The sequence below is a fragment of the Hesperophylax consimilis genome, chromosome 7 (assembly GCF_061612785.1).
Source record: "Hesperophylax consimilis isolate HC1 chromosome 7, BYU_Hcon_1.0, whole genome shotgun sequence".
In the NCBI taxonomy this organism is placed as follows: Eukaryota; Metazoa; Arthropoda; class Insecta; order Trichoptera; family Limnephilidae; genus Hesperophylax; species Hesperophylax consimilis.
The window spans coordinates 30,983,849-31,005,288 of NC_142842.1; the positions used below are offsets into that span (position 1 = coordinate 30,983,849).

The following is a 21,440-nucleotide window of genomic DNA, read 5'->3' on the forward strand; positions in this document are numbered from 1 at the left end:
TGTCAAAAATAACTGTTCTAAAAACTAGATACAATAATCTTTTAGATCTGTATTAGGAATCAAAATTTTTGTTCATAAATAATTAAATTTCGGTATTAACATTGGCTTTAAAAACTTACCTGTGTGTTTTGTGTAGAAAAACTGTAAAAAATTATGAAACATTTTGAAATCACATTCCTTTACTTAAGAATTTTTAAAATTAAAATGTCATTTCACTTTTTATCGGTTACGTATAATTTTATTTTAAAATTCAATTTTAAAGTAGCATATAAAACGAAATAAAACCGTCACTTTGGTTCGAGATTGTAAAATATCTATACAAAATAGCTTTCATTACACGCATTACAGATTGATTGTGTTTTATGTTTTATTCTAAATGGTCAATGCAGGTTTTGGAATTGTTCATTTTTCGAGTAAGTTCATTTATAAGGCTTAAAAAAAGACCATGAGAATTCTTACATATATTTTTTTAGGGATGACTATTATCCAGAATAATGATGTAAATCTCCGATAAGACAAACTTTTGATCAATAGTTTGATACCATAGTTGATTCCTTTCCAAATAAAATTTTGAGACAATTGGCATTTATTATTGCGACTTACTTCACCTCGGCTTTTATTTCATTTTTATGTATATAATTTGTCTTTGGTTTATTTTAAATTAAATTTGAGTAAGTATTTCATCCAACGAATTTCCAGGCGTGGAGATTTTTAATTTATTAAGTTAAAACACGGCTTTGCTACATTCCGTCCATTATTAAACTGTTAACAAAATGTTTGCATTAATGAACACTTCTCCTCCACCCAAAGCGAATGTTTCTAATACTGTATTGTAAAACATTACTGTGATTGTTATTGGAATGTTATTCCTATTATGCTGGTATAGAAAACCTACCTTATATATTTGGACCCACCTAAAAACTTACTTAATTAAAAAATATTTAAAAATTCTAAATTGTTGCATAATTTTAATTCACAAACTGACCTCTTCAAGACCCGCATTAATAAAACGCTTCCTTCAACCTCTTCCTTAATCCGCCCCGCAACCCTACCCAACCAGTGGCAATATATATATCTGTACCCGAGAAGCATACGGATGCAAGTCCAAAATTTGAAGAAATGAGTTTTTGAGGAAGACATGAAGTAAATTATCATGTTCATTAGTGGCAGAAAGATGCAAGCCCTATCTTGAATATTTATGGTATTTTCAAAAATATTATAAGGATGCAAGAACCATTAGCACATTCACACCGTAGAAGCATAAAAATGTACATTGGACTTGCATCTTTCTGTCTCTAACATTACTACGCTTTCCATGGAAGTAAACATTCGAATGTAGACTCAAGTCCATTTTGCGTCCTTCTGCCTCTAATTTCTATGTTTTCTGTGGAACTAAACAGAACAATCCCAGTGCTCTCATCGTTATTTATTGCATTCCTGCAATAAATAATGATTAAAAAGAGTATTTCCGTGTATGAATGTATGACGAGGCTCAAGAAACAGAATTCTTCTTAAAAGACTGATGGAAACATAGGTGGTGATATTATTATTGAAGACCTGACCATGTCACTTATTTATTTATTTACTTACATTTACCTTACCTCATCATTATACTACTGAATGGACTATATAGGGATGGAAAACAGGGGGCAAATGAAGTAGCTTCTTGCCTCTTAAAGTGGATATACAGCGATATGGGGAATAATGTTGAAGAAATAACCGTATGGTCTAACAACTGTGCAGGTCAAAATAGAAATATAACAATAGCCATATCCTACGTATGGCAGGTTTTATAAAAAATGAAAAACCTCAAGATCATTCATCTTAAATTTTTATTACCTGGAAGTAGACTCTGTTCATTCAGCGATTGAAAGGGCAAAAAAAAACTACCCAATTCCAAATATTTTACCGCACGACAAAAAAAATTAACGGGAACAATTCATCAGATATTGCAAAACTAATAATCAGTACATTGTACACTCAATGAACTTAGAAAATTTCAAATATTTAAATTCCCTTTAAAACTGGTTCACAATCACCTTTTGTATATCGAAAGAAGAATATGAATGGTAAGGGTTTCCTAATATCAACGGTATTATGGCTACGAGCTGACGTAAATGTGTCGGGGATGCTACTGTATAAAAATGGTTTTCAGGAAACTGAATTTAAATATTATTATATTAGAAGAAAAAGGAGAGGTGTTTTGAGCGGTGACCGGATAAATCATCAAAATGATAATTTCTACTAATTTCTAATAATAATTCATGATAATTTCCCATTTTTAAAAAGTTATATAAAGTCATGAAAAGTGATGGTAAAGTGAAGAACAAAATCTCTATACTGGGTTAAGTGGGTTAGGTTAGGTTTAATTTATTTTTTTCATCGTTTCTAATGACTTTATATCACTTTTTAAAGGTGTGTTGAATTGTCGATTTATCATGGAACCGTTTTGAGCACCCCGGAGGTATTGCCCCAGGTAAATACAATTCCAATCGCATTAAATACACCAAATTTAGGTGTCCTACAAAAGATGTTACAGTTGGTACCAGAGCCACTGCACTTTTTTTACACTTTTTTTTTTTAATCTTTTTTTTCTCTGTCAGATGACGAAGATATGGAAAATACCAATAATTTGTAAAAATAATAATAATTAAATAAAAATACATATAAATAATTAATCAATTAAATAATAAAACATATAAACATATAATAATATAGTTTTACATGACAAAATTAAAAAAATAACTTATATCATTGATGTCGCTATTCCAAATTCCTGTAATATTCAAAAATCTGTTAGTGAAAAAATAAGAAAATACACAGATTTAGGAAATGAAATAAAAAGAATTTGGCATTCTCAGACTATAAAAATATTACCATTCGTTATTTCGGCTACTGGCATTATACCTAGCTCTCTAATTAAAAATTTAGGCGTATTAGATCTATCAAAAAAATTATATATAAAGATGCAAAAGTCGGTCATTTTGAATACATGTAGGATAACAAAAGATTTTTTAAATATTTATGTTGAGGGATCAGTAGGATTTATAGGCCCTGTTAGAAGTTCTACCGAGCCGAACCCTCTGATATGAAAATATCTGGAGACGGTGAATTATTTTTCCATTTGATCTATGGTGAGTTGACGTGTTGTTCTTGTATTGTTTTGTATTTATTTTGCTTATATAATGCACTTACATAATGTTGATTGACTAGATGATCATTTGTGGAAAAGTGAGTGGAAGGGTTAAGTTTTTCCTTTGGGGAAGATTTAACCCGGACAACTAAATCGGAAGTTTAAAAAAAAAAATAGATATTTATATATACCGGTTATATAGTTATTATTTTACTTCCAAATGAAATTTCAACATTGATCTATTTTATTTATATTTATATTTACCTATAAATATCTATTTGATTTTTTATTTATATTTACCTAGTAAATATAAATATTTATAGGGAAATGTAAATATAAATAAAATAGATATTTATATTTACCTGTTATATAGTTATTATTTTACTTCCAAGTGAAGTTTTCAACATTGATCCCTTTATAATATACCATGTGTCATACCAAAATATTCAATATCATTTTGAAGCAGAAGGACTCAAGTCCACAATGCTTTTTTTAAAACATTTTTTTTAGGCTTTGCATATAAAATATTTTATTTTATTTTCTCATTTTCGATACAAAATTAATCGATTCAATAGGATAAAAAATAAAAATCAATTATCATGAATATCCGCAGAAGTTATGAGACCAAACTTACAGAAAAAAAAGTATTTTGGCTCTCCTGAACATTTACCTTTTTTGACTTGCATCCGTATGCTTCTCGGGTACAGATATGTAGAGATATATATCTCTACAGACAGAGGCGCTCTTCTGAGGTTTCATATAAATAAATAAAAAAACTAAGAGTTCAAAAAACAGTTCTTTGTGCCTCCTGTAAAATTTGATGAATGGAAGTCATGTATTATACCGATATTAACTTAACATAAATTTTAATTTTGATCATCATAATTAATAATTTTTTTATTACAATTTTTGGATTTTTGATAAATTTTACCAGTGTGCGTTTATGGGCGTATACACATATTAATAATACATCTGGGCTCGGCTTTCTCTCATTGGCTCTCAAGTATCCTAAAACCCAGCGGTCGGGGAACTTTTTTAACCATTACCCCAAAATATTTTTGCGTAAGTCGATATTACCCCTTTCCCCCATTTTGAAAAGAAGACATTCAATGTATATTTAAATAAACATTATTTATTGGATTAATTTAACCGGCAAATAATAATAAAAGTTACATGAAAATAGTAAGTATGTAATAGACAAACAAAATAAAATTCTCAAATTGGATCAAACAAAAATTCAGATTTTTAGGTTTCCCTTTCAGTTTTTGGAGAAATGATGGTGCTTCATGTTTGATACAATTACTTTAAAATTGGGACTTTTTGATGTAAGAGCAATTTGAATACAGTCTTCGGCGTTTAATCGATCTCTGTTCTTCGTTTTTTATGTTCATTAGAGTGGAAAAGCCTTGTTCACAAAGATAGGTTGTTGCAAATGGCAGCAACTTTTTTACCGCCTCCTCGTGTGCAATTTTGAAAGCCTTCGTAGCTTTTGACATCCAAAAAGACGACAGATTGGCTTTGCTTTCAAATTGAATACGTGCTTCAGTATTAGATCGAAGTTCAAGTATTGTTTCTGCCAAACCCGGAGGTTCTTCTGGTATGTTGGCAATTTCACATTTAAAAGGATCTACAACCCAATTGAAAGTATGTATCTGGAAAGTAGTCAGAGAACCGCTCTCTGAGTTTGGTAAGATGTTTTATAACTGTATCCTTGATGTCATCAAAAGTAATATTTTCACAGTCTTCCAAAAACAATGCTAACTTTGAAAAAGAAGCTATCTTGTTCTGTTCTGCTTTCTGTCTCAAAATCAAATTAAATCAAATCAAACGAAATCGGTGATGAAATGATGTTCCTCGTCAGTAATTTGCGCACAGTCAAACGACGCGTCGGAAGCCCGTGCGCATAAATAAACCAATCCGTGCGTGAATGACCGTTGAGTGTTAAGTTTAAACATTACAACTTACGCAGCGTCTCTAGTGTCCAATGCAAGAAACAACTATACGCAAACACACAACACGCGACTCTTACTTCTCAAGCACACACCTGAATGGATTAAGTTTGTAAAAATACTAACACTTTTATGAAATAGCAAACCAGAAAAATTTCCTTATTACCCCGAAAAAAACATTTTTACCCCATTTGGGGTAATTTACCCCGGTTCCCCGACCACTGCTATAACCCATCCCAATAGGCCGTGCCCCTTCCGAATTCGAAGGTCACCTGGACTATGAGATCGCCTTAACAGGTTAAGAGCAGTGGCTGACAGCTAATATGTGCTCCCGAGCACCGAACAACCAACAAAATTTCTGACATGGATAATCACGATACAAAACTCGGTTAACTTATAATTTCTCATACAAAGGGTACCTACGTATTAAGCGCGCGTAACTTGCAGACCGACTGTGCCCTGTGCGTATGTTCGTAGCAGTTCATTTTCGATTGCGATCCAAAATTTGACTACTTTGTTGGCATATTCTGTGGAACAGTCGAAAGCGTGAGTACATACTATTCTTTGCAAATATTACCATATCGAGGACGGCATCCGGAGCTTTACCACCACATCGAAAGAAACGGTTTGTTCAGTAGATATTTAAAGTGAAACACGTATGGGTGATATTATTGTCAGTATCGTGTCTTCAATTTAACATATGCTCTTTTCAGAGAATGTTCCGCTTACAGCTTTCTTTGATACAAGCATACATTATAAAACATGTCACTAATAGATGAGTGATGTTCAGATTAGTTGTTGTCAGTTCAGTCAGTTGTCGGGCATTGTCTGTTGAATTCAAAACTTTTCTTGCTCTGCCAAAGTTTTCATGTTTAATTGCAGGTTATATTGATCATGTATATGAATTATCAACTAGGTATATCAATTGCAGGTTATACCAGCTTATGATAACTTTTGTGTTTGTTCATCATATAAATAAAAAATAAAATGGTTTGAATGTGGAATATATTAAGAACAATAGGTCGAGGATAAACTCGGTTAATCCCTGAGTATATCGTGGTTTAATTGATTTTGTGGTCGAACTTGGTATGGCAATGAAGCAGCATATGGAATCAGACTATATTCAAGGGTACTTCAAAGACAATACAAAATGAAATAATAGATGCAATTTTGGATGTTTCAAAGTGCGATTTCTTAGCGATTCAAGCGAATGAAACGACTGATGTATCCCCAGTTATGCAAATGATTATGATCATTCGCTACGAAAGGAATGGGGAAATCGATGAACGGTTTTGATAGTATTTAACATCAAAATCTCACTGTGCTGTTAGATTATCAGATTCGCTGTTTCTAGAACTACACATCTCTAAATAGTATAAAATAATGTTGCTATCCGCGTCTGTCTGTTTGTGCGCTTAATTCTTCTAAACTACATAAAGGATTTTCACCATCATTTAGAGAATTTCTCCCAGAAGGTTTATGCATATAAAACATGCATATTATATTTATTGAAAGTAGAGAAACGTCGATATTCTGTAATCAAGTAAAAAAATATTTTTGGGCATTTACATTTCTAACGCTGGCTATACCTTATGAGATACATCAAAATAAAGGACTATGGAATTGTATATCTCAAAAAGGCCTCACAACTTCAAAACTTTACCCCGAACCATTTATAAGTCCCCGGGTAACACCGGGAACACGTCAGCTAACACGTGAGTGGTTTATTATTTATAGTTAACACTAAAATAAAGTCGCTATCCGCGTCGGTCTGTTTGTGCGCTTAGTTCTTCTAAACTACGCAACGGATTTTCACTATCATTTAGAGAATTTCGTCCGGAAGGTTTAAATATATAATACATGCATATCATATTTATAGAAAGTAGAGATAAGTCGAGCAACGCCGAGTACCCGTCAGCTAGTTTTAAATATATCTCCGAATCAATTAATTGCTACAACGGTGCTTCAGTAATGAGTGGGAAAATTAAATTAAAAAAGTATAAATATAATAAAGATTAGAACGCTAAATATTTAAAAGCTTCAAAGTGTTTTGGTAAACATTTTTAAATATGTTTACCAAAAACCGGGAATTGTCCAGAGGAGCACCGATTCGACCTACAACATAAGAGAAAGGTCACTGTGAACATCTGATTTCTTAAGGTTTAAGGGGAAAGTTTAGCTGTAAAATAATTAAAGTCAATATAAAAAAAAGATTAAGATGGGTATGAATAATAATTATTGATTTATTGGGAACATTGAACATCGATTTTCAAGTTGGATTACATACAATGCAAAATATACAAAATATTTACATCACCCTTATAATAATATGCAAAGAAAATAATGCTTTACATTAAATAATATCAAGTTTTCTAAATATCACAATTTTACAAAACACAATATAGTAATATGATAACATAGAATTTTTAATATCAACAATAAATATAATTATTTTTTTTAATTTGAAGAGCGGAGATCTAAAAAGAGATGGATTATTTCTGCTTTGTGATGTTTGAGATTCTGAAATAACTATTTTTTAAATACGCATAAGAGATACAGAAAATACATTAATTTATTTAGACACGAGAATAATATTCTTAATTTTTGTACTATGTATTAATAAGTAATCAATTATCAGTTGGCTGGCAAATACAAAAGCAGTATTGTTTTAACCCCTCGAGCTAATTTGTTCGTTTGGGAACAGCTCATATGGACTCGGAAACATTGTTGTGTTTCCCTTACTGTCACGGTGAGAAATATGATCTGAACGGTGCGGGAAAGAGAAAACACCACACCTAATTTAGAAGTTAACCACAGAACAATGAAAATGCACACCTCTATGCATCCAAAGCTTCCGACCGCAATTTGAGAAAAAATTGTGACACTCTGTGATTTTTTTAATCATTATTTTTGTATGAAATGACAAAAAAAATAATATTTATAATGATGTCTAATAAAATGTTTTAATACATTTTTAGTAATTTTCGTTACAAAAAACGTAAGAGGAGCTATTTAAAAAAAAATCATGTTTGCATTAAAAAATTTAATATTGCAAAAATTATGTTTATTTCTAATATTAAAATTTGAAAGCGTATTTTTTTACCTTTTAAAATCAGATTTTTCGGACACATTCAGAAATATTAACATTTATTTGGATTTTATTGCAAAGCGGAAATATTTCGACCGCTAGAATATAGCAGAGGCCTGAAGGGTTAACAACAGATTTATTTCTAGAATATTGTTTTAATTATTACATACGAGGCAACGAAATACCAAAAACAGGCTGATTTCATAAACAATATGACAAAAGCAAGAAGTTCATCGGCCATGTTTGTTTTATATGTACTACTTTATATGGCAGAGATGTTGGGAAAGTAATGCATCAGTTTCACATTCTGCCTGTTATTTTAAAACTAGCATTGGGGTTTATTACTTGACAAAAATTTATTTCAGCGACAATTGATATAAAAATTTCAACTAGGTACCTATTTATATTGTAGCTGTTACTAGGAGAATTGTGATGATAGTTACTTTGTCACCCCACATGGTTGGTCGCGGGTGACCTAACTTTTCCAGTATTAAATGGGATGAAATTATTTCAAAATACAGTGAAACCCACTTATAATGTTTCTATACAATTAAAAAAAAAAACAATCAGCTAGTTCCAAAACCTTGTAAGAGGATTTCACTGAAAATGCCTGACATTTTGTTGATATTTTCCCGACAGACTAAAATCCCAAATTTCCTGGATATCGTGCATGATCTGTAGCCACCCCTTTCAAATAATCACAAGTCAAGTAAGGGTCTTAACCTAACTGAAAACATAAATATTTTCAACGCATCAATAAACATTTTCAGTTGTGTAAAACTAAAAGTATAATTTTAAATAAATTTATAAGTCAAAACATTGCTACGAAAAATAATTCAAATGTTCTAATCAGATCTAAATAAATTATCAGATTATGGATTTTTAGGCAAATACAAATTATACCAGATAATTATAAAAAAATTTAAAAAAATATATATTTTGTCAGTTCGTCTGTCATTGAAAAAAAAAATTATTCAACATATTTTTAGAAAATGTCATTCATCTGAGACAATTTTTAATAAATAGTAAAATTAAATAATGCAATGTTAAGTTTACCTGTGGAAGGTATTGTCAAATAATATCAGAAATCAATCAAAACATGGGAAACAATCATAAAAATAGTCAAATTATTACTGATATTTAAATGAGAATAAAAAGTAGAGAAAAATTAAAACAGTAACACAAGTGAACACACTTCAAGTGGGCGAAAATGGGGTCCCATATCTTTATCTATCAGCTATACCGCTATCTTTGAAAATGACACATAATTTTAATGGTGATTTTTTTTACATCATAGTCACCACACCCCAACTATAAAAGTACTGTCTGAAATTAAACTTACTTTGTAATACAACTCTATAAAATTAATTTAAAGTCAATTTTGGGCCATTTATGCGTAAAAAATTAGAATTTTTTTTCACTATTACAAAAAAAAACACTATTACCCATTCTACAGGTTTAGTATAGTTTCCTTTTGATTAAATATTCTTCCGCACAAGAGACAAGACAACGAGAATATGGGAGACTTATTTATACATATACATATTTATAGTTGGGGACCCTTACAAAAAAATTGATATACAATACTGGTATAGAATTATCGGACAGAAATGCCTATACAGCCATTCGAGTAGGACCGGCGTTAAAGATAGAACTACCCTTCCCACCGGAAGTGTGTTAATATAAGAAATACATAATTGCAAATTAAATTATAATTACAGCATTCAAATAATTAAAGTCTTACAGCATGTTACCACAAATGATTTATAAAATAACGTAATAATAGTATGTAACTGTGTGATTTAATATTGAGACATGAAAAGTATTATGGCAAATGTGAAATATTTACAAGAACTTATTTATTTAGTTACTACAAAATGGCAAGTTAATTAAACAGAGGTAACAAAGGTATGGGCTACGCAGATAATCCCTTGTAATATTTTAGTTAAGTGACCATGCAGTTAATCAGCCTTGCGGTGTCCATCATCAGTGTAGATGACATCTGCCAAATGAAAAACTTTTATCCTTTTCTAAGCAAATATCAGTAGCTTTAATTAGAATTTTAGATCAAATGGTGGTTAATTCTGAAATGAAGCAATCCGTCTAATGAAAAATTTAAAAAATTAAGTGGTCGAGTGTACATTTAAAAACTTTTTTACTTGGTTCAATTATTGCAAGGTCTATCAGCGTATTCCACACCAGTGCAAGGTAAACAGTGATTATCTGTCGGAATCGTCCAGAACGGTGCTCCCCTCTTCCTTGAGCTTTTCCACCAGCTGCTGGAAGGAGAGCTTGTCGGCGTGGAGGTTGATGCAGCTGATGCTCTTGAAGAGGTCGTCTGCGGAGATGTCCTCGGGCAGCTTGGTGAGGAACTGGGAGGCTGTGATGAAGTCCATGGTGAGGAGCTCCTCCTGGTAGAGGTGGAGGACTCCTGGAATACAAGAAGAGACATTATTGATAAATATTTCCTTTATTAGAATTAAAGAGCACAAACAAATATAATGATATGGTTGGAATTATGGAATATATAACATATTACAACCCTTTAGATGCAGTTGGCCGATATATTGGCACAAAACTTTATGCCCCTTGGCACGTGTCCTGTCACCTGCTCATTCGACATTGGAAACATTGGCAATTACTTTTTTAAATTAGCACATTAAAAAATTTATATCAGTACATTATTTTTCGTTGGATTATCGACGCTGTATGATTGGATTATGAAACTATAAAAAAACAATAAACCTACCTAAAGATCTAAACAAAGAATTGTAATCCGCTGAGAAGTTTGAAGATACAACATTTGATCAAAAGCTGAAATGGGCCGAGAATTGGTGTTTTAAAAGAAATAATTTTTTTTTTTTTTAAAGTGGAGTTGTTTGGTACTTTAAAATAATATTAACCTAATACAGATAAGAGAAACAACCGTGCGCACTAAAGTGTCGCCAACATCGTCCACCCATACTACTGCAAATCGCATCGTGTCCTGTTTTTGTTTCTACTTACACACCAAATGCATAACTTTCATCAGTCGTGCTGCTTTGACAGTTAGTCTACTTTGGTTGTAGCTCGTTGACAGTAGGCACACTTCCATGTCATATCTCCCTTTGTCTCTATTATCAATGAACTACACCAAATCTATAAATAATATTCTATGAATGAACAGTATAAACGTACCCAGCGCAGTCCTGAACAAGAATTCCTCTCCGTCCCGCACAAAAACATCCCACACCCGACATGCCACGTCGAGCGGCATGGCCTTGGCGAACCCGCTGTAGAGCCACTCGAGCAGGTACAGCTCGGGCCCGAGGCGCGTTAGCTCGTGATGGGCATGCAGTGCGGGAAGCTGCGTGCGCAGCAGGTGAGCGTGCGCCGCCCATAGCGCCTGTACACCGCGCGCATCCAGCGTGAAGGCTGCGCGCAAAGCCGGCCCGTTGAGCAGGTTGGCGAAGCAGACAAATGCCTCAGCGGCGTCCATGTTCAGAATAAGGATGGCAGCCAGGAACGACATGCCCTGGAAATAGAAAATTAAGATAAGACAATTTTAAAGTATATCTTATTGAGAATTCTACTCAATTCAAACAATTGCTAGCTTTTGCACCCAACAACGAAATAAGTCTTTTGACCATCGTAAACATAGAGTTTGTTCTGTAAAGAATTAATCAATAGCCCTTAATAATTTTTGAACACATAGGAGTTCCAATAATAATCCGTTCATCAAGGAGACAATAGGCCCTATGACACGTCCACTTCGGAGCTACGTACTTAGGTACGTAAAGCATTTAAGCATTAAAATGAATCATCAACAGTAAAAAGTGTTTTTTCAACTTTGAGGATTTAAAAAAAAAAAAATCGCAAGTTGCGCCACAATACAAAGTATGTCAAAAAAATACAAATAAATAGTAGTATATGTGTGTAAGAATATAATGGCCAACCTTATGATTCCAGAAATAACCTCATTTTTAATGTCAGCGCCATACAAATTTTTCTTAAAAAAATGATAACTCCTTCATTTTTACAGGCAATTGCTTCATACGCAATTTTATAGCATAGTAATGATCAGCAGAATCCATTTATAGCCAAAAAAAATATCCTTGAAAATTCAAGTCTCTATGTCTATGAAAGGCGATTTTTAGCCCACTGTGCGCCGGGAAGAAAAGTAATGTCCGAAAGTAAGGTAAAGATGATGCAAAAGTAAGGGAACAGATTTGATGGTTTACAGTGCAGTCCATTGTGAGATTTTTCTGAGCGGCTGTCTGAAGCAACGCATGGTACCGTTACTCCGAAGTGAGCAGCTATTATTTTCAAATACAAACAAATAAATGTTGTAAAAAAAAAACTTTACAAAATGTGATGTGCATACGAATATATGATTTTATATTTCTAACTAGCTGAAATCCCCGGCTTTGCCCAGGTTTTACCCAGAGTATTTCGCAAACAGATGTAGACAGCAATTTTACTCTTATGTTAAACATCAAGTTTGCAATCATCATCGGAATAAATCCACAGATTTTTATAAAAAAAAAAACAAAGCCAGGCTGCCCGCCTATAAAGATTGTGTACATCTTTGCGGCTCCTTACTCCTTTGGTGCAACTATTTACATAAAGTAAAATGAATGTGAATACTTTGACAGGTTATATCAAATCATTGTCTTCTAGATATGGACTAACTAGCTACCATACCATATCCACTCTACAGGGAAGGCAGATAAGATTGAATACCACAATTCACACAACATACACTCTTCCAGCTTCCAGAACATAATAGAATATTCACTTGTTACAAATTTTACCGTAATAAGTATGTACATAATTTATTCAGTTACCTGAACATATCCGACATCTGGTCTATAGCACACGTATGCAGCCAGGAGCTCATGCAAGACATCAAAGTACGGTCCCCCAGGCTGAAAGATGCACAGGTTAGGGAAAGTCCTTGCTATATCCAGCTGAATTAGCTCCATACTCCGTTCATTGCTGTATTCACACAAATCCGGATCTGACTGGGAGTTCTTCTTCATACTAGACTCCAATGGATGCTTATTGAGATTCTGCTCACTGAAATTTCGCAACTTAGAAAAGTCCTTATTACTAATCTTTTCGCATAATCGCACGCTCAGTTCGTCTTGCTGATTCAAGCAGAGGAGGCTTTCGTTAGATTTGCGATTGATATGTGTTAATTTCGTATTTCTATCTAAAAGGCCGTCACCGTTGCAGACTCCGTTTGTTTGAACATTCCGATCACAGTCGGATTCGCTTTTTAACCTTTGACTAAGTTGTGGAGTATCGCCGTTTGTCGCAATGATTTTGCCGTTGAGTTTGTGGTGGGATTCATTCTTGTAGCCATTCTTTTTGAACTTGACTTCGACAAGTTTGAGTTTGGCCCGCTCAACGCAGATGTGATAGAGCTGGGGAGTGATGTTGAGGTGGTTGGGAATGGCGAGCTGCCAAACTTTTCCTCTGACGGCAGGAGGAATCCCGCACCACCAGAGGTCTCTGCACTTTCTGGTGTTTTTCCTTGAAAAATAAGTACATTTTAGACTTCAGAAATCATAAACATATAAATATGTAGATAACAGATAAGGTACGCCTTTACTGATTCTGATGCCGGTACTAGGACCGGACAATAATAATAATAATAATAATAATAACATGGAATTTATATAGCGCAGTTTAGTGTCATTTCACTTCAAGTGCGCTTAACTACTCGTATAACAAACTTTAAAAAAATGGTAATTCAGTGTTAATAGTTCTTAAAATTATTCCTACAGTGTGCCTTACCCAATACAGATCTAATATTATAACACTAAATACACTGTTTATACAAAGTGATGACAAAACTTAGAATAACAATAACAGTAGGACAGGACAAAACACGAATATTAAAACTAAAACATAACATAAAACAGGAGGCAGTTTGTGCTCAGAAATGAGAATTTTCTGAGCAGACACTAAAAAGGTACAATAAGGAGACAACCGAAACCAAACAATTACCGGAAGTTTTAGAATATGGCTTATTATAAAATATTGAAAAGAAGTTAAAATTTATAAATGGTAAGATTTTTTAAATAATTTTGTTTTTAAAGCTCGTTTAAATTCAGCCAAATTCTGGAGATTAGTAAGAGCTGAGGGAAGTCTATTCCAGATGAGAGGGCCTGTTACACTAAAAGAACGATCATAGTAAACAGCTCGATTTGACCTAGAAAGTTCGATTAGACGATTACTAATATCTAGATCTGCTGACCTTAGAGTAAGCTGTCTATTGCTTAAGTTTTGTCGGATACATAGTTCCGATATATATGCTGGCGCCATTCCTTGCAATGCTTTGAAGGTCATTAAGCAGATCTTAAACTCTATTCTTTCAGGGCATCGAAGCCAGTGAAGGCGATCCCTTAGAAGTGGGGTTATACGGCAATACTTAGATTCACCAAAAATCATTCTTGCCGCAGCATTAAAAACTGACTGGATTCTATTGATTTGTTTCTGGGGTAGGCCGGCATATGCACTATTGCAATAGTCCATACGTGAGACGACGAACGAATTTATGAGTGACTTTGCTCCATCAGAGGGAAGGACAAAGGAGGAAGTTTGAGCAAAGTACTAACAAACATATCCCGTAAAAGAACTCTGTTAGAAAACCTACAGAAAACAAAGTTTTGAATATTGGACTGCTGAATAAACTACATGAGATCGACGAAAATCGAGACGTTTCTTAGAGCCAGCCAGAACTTGTTAAAGATTGCAGCACCGATGATTTATCTACATTATAATATAATAATATGCACCATCCTCTATTTTCTAATAATAGAGGAGGCATATCACTTTAAAAAATCGCATTATAAAAATAAAAGTGGGTCTAGAATGCATCCCTGAGGCACACTCTTTTTCACGGTGAACTAATAATATTTAATGACAGAAATCTACCAGAACAAACTAATTTATGTAGCTGAAAGGCCAGGTAATTAACCTTCCTCTTTCCCCCCAATGGAGGTGCCATGCTAGCACCGGGTAGACAGAAAGTAGTTGTAAGTTTATTTGTACAAAAAAATAATATTATATAGTTACATAGTCTCCCAGTGCGGTAGTATGGCCTGATTCCACTCCTTGAGCGCCTGACTGAGGCCCTCCTCGTGCCGGGCTTGCCGCGCCAACAGCCTTCGCCGGTCGCGCACCTCGCGGGCCTCTCGTCGCCTAGCCGCCTCCACCATGCGCTGATACTCCTGGCGGTGGCGGGACTCCTCCACCTCGTCCTTGGCGGGCAGGTTGGATGGCCTGGAACGAGAAGAACCAATTATAGCAGATACACAAATCGTCATGAACACGATCAGAGTACAGTATAATCACGCGCCCCGCAGATGGAAGGATGCATGGCTCTGCTGCTTTGATGCAACACAGTGTCCGGAACGGGTCCGAGAAAACTCTCGTCCAGGCTTTATCCTAACGGCACAAAAATCGAGTAATTACAGATTATTTTTTGACAGTTTAATGGATATTTCGGAGCTGCATATCTCATTACGGTGTTGCGAGCAAACAGTAGTTGTGTTGACCCAGAAATTTCAGGCAAAAGGGTGAGCAAATTTCATGATGCCATAGCTCACCGATCGAGAGTTTTTACTACTTCAGATATCACACATATTATTATATTCCGCCTTATAGATAAGATTACTAGAAAAGCAACAGTACCTAACTATTTTCAATGAGTTTAAGAAAAACCCAGTGGAATACTACCATGCAAACATGAACTACATCTGATCGGCAACAAAGAGGAAAAAAACGGTAAATTTTCCGCTTTGTTATTATTGCCTACACGCCTACAGAGATAATAAAAGTGACTACTGCAATAATTATTATTACAAAAATATATTCTATAATTTACTATGACAAAATGTTCCGTGTTCCGTCCCCTTATCACTTGTAATATTGTTGTCCCATGGAACACAATAAAATGTTTGTGGTCACATGGATTGTCATGTGAAATGAAATAAAACTTACTCACAGGTGTTTTATTATTGTAAATGATGTAGGGATGCCACAGCGGAAACATCTGATAAATATCATTTGAATCATCAATAACAAAAAGAAAGTAGAAACATACTTTTACGCAGATTCTATTCACGGATTGTAAATATTAATTGACGCTATTTATATTGAGAATTAAGAAAGATAAGGCGGGATTTAATTCTTGTGAATAATATACTGATTTTATTGAGTTATTGCCAGTAACAAATTGTGAGATAAGTAGGTGCTAAGTACATTCGAGATGTATTGGCAGGGCCGGCCCTGTGCCAAACGGCGCCTAGTGCAAGTAACAATTTGGCGCTCCTTGTCAAAACCAGTAAACGCCTAGGTAGTAGGTAATAGGTAGGAGATCACTATCATCAATAATATTTGGATGATTTGTGTTTTCGTGTAGCGCCATTTTATATGAAGCTCAAGGGCGGTGATGTGTTAGGTGAGGTATTATCAGCGCCTTGGTGCCTTGGAAATTCGGCGCCCGGAGCGGACTGCTCCAATTGCGCCCGCATAGGTTAGGTCCAGATTTTAAGCAGCGATTTCTGAGGTTATTGGGAGTAAAACATATAAATGGTATTTTGTCCTCCAGTGATTTTTTGTTTTATTTTTAAATTACAAACAAAACGAAAAACTTGACGTATTGTCATTGATTACTAAATCGAGTAACTGTCCAACCTTACTATCTAATTAATAACTACACCGAGAAAACTTTCAGATATAAAATATTGCTGGTCCAATTATTCGTATTCCCGTTAAAAAGGTAATGCAGGCCTTTAACGAATAATTGACAGGTTTCCTAACAAACTGTCGGTAAAACACGAATATGTTATGGGGATGTCGGAACACATAAAAAATTCTGATATTTTCGCATTTCGTCTTTATATTTACCAGAATAAGCGCAGCTGCGTGAACACGTGTTCAGACATATTCTGAATGTACTAATTGTTTGTTAGGAAATTACGTGCCATCACGTTTAACTGAGTGCTGTTAAAAAAAAATAGTCGGGCCCAGAAAATGCAGATTGAAACTTTTGCCCTCTACAATTTGTCGCCTACCTTGGTTGCCTAGGTCTAAATACTGCCCTGGAAAAGACAAATTGATTGATCAACAATGTAATTGATTATTTTTTCAGCTAAGTGACAAAGTTCGTTAAAAAAACGTGACAGGAAAAAATATTATCATCATTACCATCTAAAAACATTGACCACCTTTGTACTTGTAACATTTTTCATTAATCCAATATTTCACAGATATACTATTTAGAAAGTTTGAGGCCAACGATTCAATTAAATTGATTACCGTCTATCCTTGACAATAAAAGCGAAAGCGTTGGCATTTTACCATTTTCGCAGAAATTATCAGACTTTTTTCGCACACTAACGGCAGTCCTACTAGACAAGGCTGCGGTAAGCCGTGCGTAGAAAAATGTACGTGAGAAAATTCTGAAAATATTTAGGTGTCGAGTTCGTTGGCACGCAGTTCAAAACATTTGTTGATATTGTAATGACCTGCTTAAATGTTATGGTAATGATAATCGATAAACATGCTTTAATAACAAAGGTCTTCGTAAACTATGAAGAAACATAATAACTTTATGCTTGTCGTGCACAAGGGGTCGGGAAAATGCGACACTAAAAAATGAGAAAAATTTAAATCTCTGGGGTAATGCTCATCTCGACTCGCTCGTCGCATTCACTCAAAACCTCCTAGATCACAAGGAGGTTTTGCTTCACTACGCTCCGTCCAGTGTTGGTTTTGTGTGTCGGAGCAAAGGTGAACGCAGTCACTACACAACGCATAGTAACCCAAGCAATAGCTGCGCGATACAAGAGTGAAGAAGTAAGAAATAAATCTCTGTGAGACCTTTTGCCGAAAGCTTATGGCAGACATTATGAATGCAATCATTGAGGAAGATAATATCAACAAATCTCAATAAAAATATGAAGCAGAGAGACAGACATTAAAAAGGGTAACGTTAGCAACTGTGACTTGAACACAGGTCCTCTAGTTTTGCCGAGACTGGCACTCGCACCAACTGAGCTTCTGCAAAATAATAAATTAAATATTATGAATTCAACCCACCTTCAGACTTGGCATTCGTAAAGTGAACAATTTACTTTTTCAATTTTTTTATCTCGAAGATATAATAAATATTTGGAATTGTTCGCGCTCTTCGCGATGAAATATTCGATTCGCCGTATTTATAATACGAATGATGAATTATTCAGGAATTCACCCATTCACGAGGCGCAAATCCAATAAAAAATAATGAGTGGGTGTCACAAAGATGACAGAAACTCGATGAGAAATATTAATTCGTTATAGAAGGGACAAAATAGAGCCTGGGGGACATATTTTTAAGCAGTGGAAAAACTGCAAACTTTTAATAAATAATGCATATTTTTTGCAATGTATGCATGTGTAGTAAAACGAAAGTAACGAACGAGAAAACTTACTGATGTGAAGTACTGTTAATTTATTAAAATTCTGATCAAATTATTCGTTTTAATGTTAAAAATGGGACTGCAGGCCAATTGAAAGAGTTCCTAGCAAATTATAAGTCAAAAGTTAATGTTTTATGAGGACGGCGGAACGCGTGTTCATACAAATATTGACATAATCATATTGTCGCATTCGTCATGATATAGATATATTGGGAAAATAAAACGTGTTCTCGATAAATTCCGAATCCATGTAATTCAAACACCTCCTTTTTAGGTAAAATTATATCACGATAACAACCGTTGTTGTGTTTTAATATTTCCATTTTTGATACTGACGGTTTGTGGTGGAGATCCATTATAATGATATGTTGAAACTTTTTTTACTTTTTATTAAAAAAAAAAGTTTATAATTGTTTCGATATATTGTTGATGTGTTATTGTGATAAATTTATCTTTTACGTTTCTCGTCTATTGTCCATTCACATATTTTGCATCAAGTACAAGTCAACCTGTATATCAATATCATATCCCAATCAATCAAAAACTACGTAAAATAATAAAGCGTGAACACAAACTTTACATAATACTTTTATAAGGGCAATATTGATGTTTTTTAGAGAAAGCAGTATTGAAGCTAACTCAAATTATTACTGTTTGAAAACTTGATTTACCAAACATTGTTGTTTGTTCAAACAGTTCGTGAACAACATTAATATTAAATTAATGTGATTTGGTTGTTGAACCACGATCATGATGTGAAAGTAGGGGGATATATCATTAAATATTTGCACGAATATCTCTTGGAACATCATCATATATTCTCTTTTCTACAAAATCGAGATAATTACACTCGTCGATGTTTAGTGGAAGGCATCCAAAAGAACACTAATAATTGTGTGAATTGCCTGCCTACAAGTATGTATTTTAAATTCTAACAGAGAAAGATCACCGAAGTGTTGGACTAATAGTGGAGGTGCGATTCCCTAAAATGTATTAAATTGAATTGTTCTTAACCTTAAAATTAACGACTTTTTCGGTGTCATCCGATATGAGAGAATATCCGGAATCGCCCCATGTTATCCGAGAGAACTGGAATCGCAGTTAAAGCAAAAGTCGTTAATTTTAAGGTTAAGGACAATTATTCCGCTGTCATCCGCGAGAACTTTGGAGGTGTATTCATAAGGATAAGGACATACTTAAGGGGAAGGAATTGTCTTTAACATTAAAATTAATGAGTTTTTCGTTAACTAGTGGCGATTCCGGTTTTATTTAAGGATAAAGAATTATTATTATTAATCTTGAAATCATTAACGACTCATACTTTAACTGCGATTCAAGTTCTCTCCGACGACGGCGAAAAAGTCGTTAGTTTTAAGGTTAACGTCACATTCTTCAGTAGAAACAGAGTCGCCCCCCTAGAATCGTAGTTGAAGTAAAAGTCGTTAGTAATTTAAGTGTAGGGACAATTCCTTATCCTTAAGTAGAACCGGAATCTCCCCATAGATAACGAAAACGTCGTTGATTTTAAGGTTAAGGAAAATTCCTTATCATTGAGCAGAGCCGGAATCTCCCCCCCCGCCCCAGGGACATTGTGGGGGTCACGACTCACGAAGGAAGGAAGACGCATTGGACGGCCAACTAAATGAAATGCGGTACCATTTCACTGCATATCTACCAAGTCCGGAACACCTGTTGTAATTATTTAGAGTTGTACAACGACTGATCGGAGTATCGACGTCAATATGCAAGCAAACATCAAAATGATATTATTTTAAACGCTAAACCACAAATTTTAAAAAATAAAATGCTTTTTCTGTCCTGCGAGTCATAAAAAAGCAGTATACTAATAATAGTTAAAACTTCTAACATAAAACAACATGATTTTGCCTAGTCATAACTAAAAAAAAGCTTTAGCTTGGCAGCAGCTGTCTGCTACATAATTATTACCAATCTTACATTTTTATTGCCAAATGCGGTAAACATGAAGTTCAAGAGAAACTGATAGACTTTAGGATCTCAAACCAAATCTATACGTTAGGAGGTAATATTATAGAACTTCCTTTTACTTCTGGCGCTAGTAAAATTAGATTGTTAATGTTAGTTGTAAGTTTCTACATATGTAAATATATATGTCATTAAGATAGTAGTTATAGGCCTTTGTCGTAAGTCATATAATTGTACAGCATATATTTACAGAAACATATTTGTACAGCGCGTTTAAGGTGATTTTTCACGAAAACGGCGCTTTATAAATTAGCCAAGTATTATTATTATTATTACAATAGAAGACCACTTAGGATGTGACGTAAGAAAAGGATAGAGAGTGTAAAGTTGCAAGTCTATCTCTCTTCGCACTTTTGAAAATGACTAGTCGCAAGGCTTTTGTTTTTCTTGGAAGGCCACATATATTATTAAATTAATTTGATTACGGAATTTTATTTGTTATTATTGGAACATATCAATAATAAAATAATGAGCCACATGATAATCACGATATAAAGGTATCGATAAGGCAAGCGAAAGGAATTTTTGAAAATCCATCTAGATTTCATTCTTTGAAAGAATCAGTAGATACTAGATACAGTACCTTGAACCTAATGTGATGCTTAACAATGATTCCACGTACTTGAAAGTTCGTTGAAAGTGAGTCACTGCATAACTTCTATAAGCACTTGAAATTCCTCATTCAAGTGCTTATCAACAAACCATAGATTGATCGATATAAACTAAGGCAACGAGGAACTGCAGACCATTTTCTTTGTTATTAATGACCTTTTAACTTAAATAACCAAAATTAAACGAAATTCAATTAA

General features: G+C 34.1%; 1 protein-coding gene across 3 annotated transcripts in view; it reads right to left on the minus strand.

Moving 5' to 3' along the window:
• Positions 1–7,268: 7,268 nt before the first annotated feature.
• The window catches only part of LOC149422630 (TBC1 domain family member 12-like), a 141,919-nt gene continuing 127,747 nt past the window's right edge, over positions 7,269–21,440 (minus strand). For all 3 annotated transcript variants that reach the window (XM_089633424.1, XM_089633427.1, XM_089633426.1), the window contains 4 exons: positions 15,236–15,442; positions 12,997–13,687; positions 11,348–11,684; positions 7,269–10,601 (listed from right to left, as the gene is read on the minus strand). In XM_089633424.1, the coding sequence (XP_089489550.1) occupies positions 10,390–10,601; positions 11,348–11,684; positions 12,997–13,687; positions 15,236–15,442 (1,447 nt within the window). In that variant the 3' untranslated portion in view covers positions 7,269–10,389. The remainder of the gene's footprint in view (positions 10,602–11,347; positions 11,685–12,996; positions 13,688–15,235; positions 15,443–21,440) is intronic.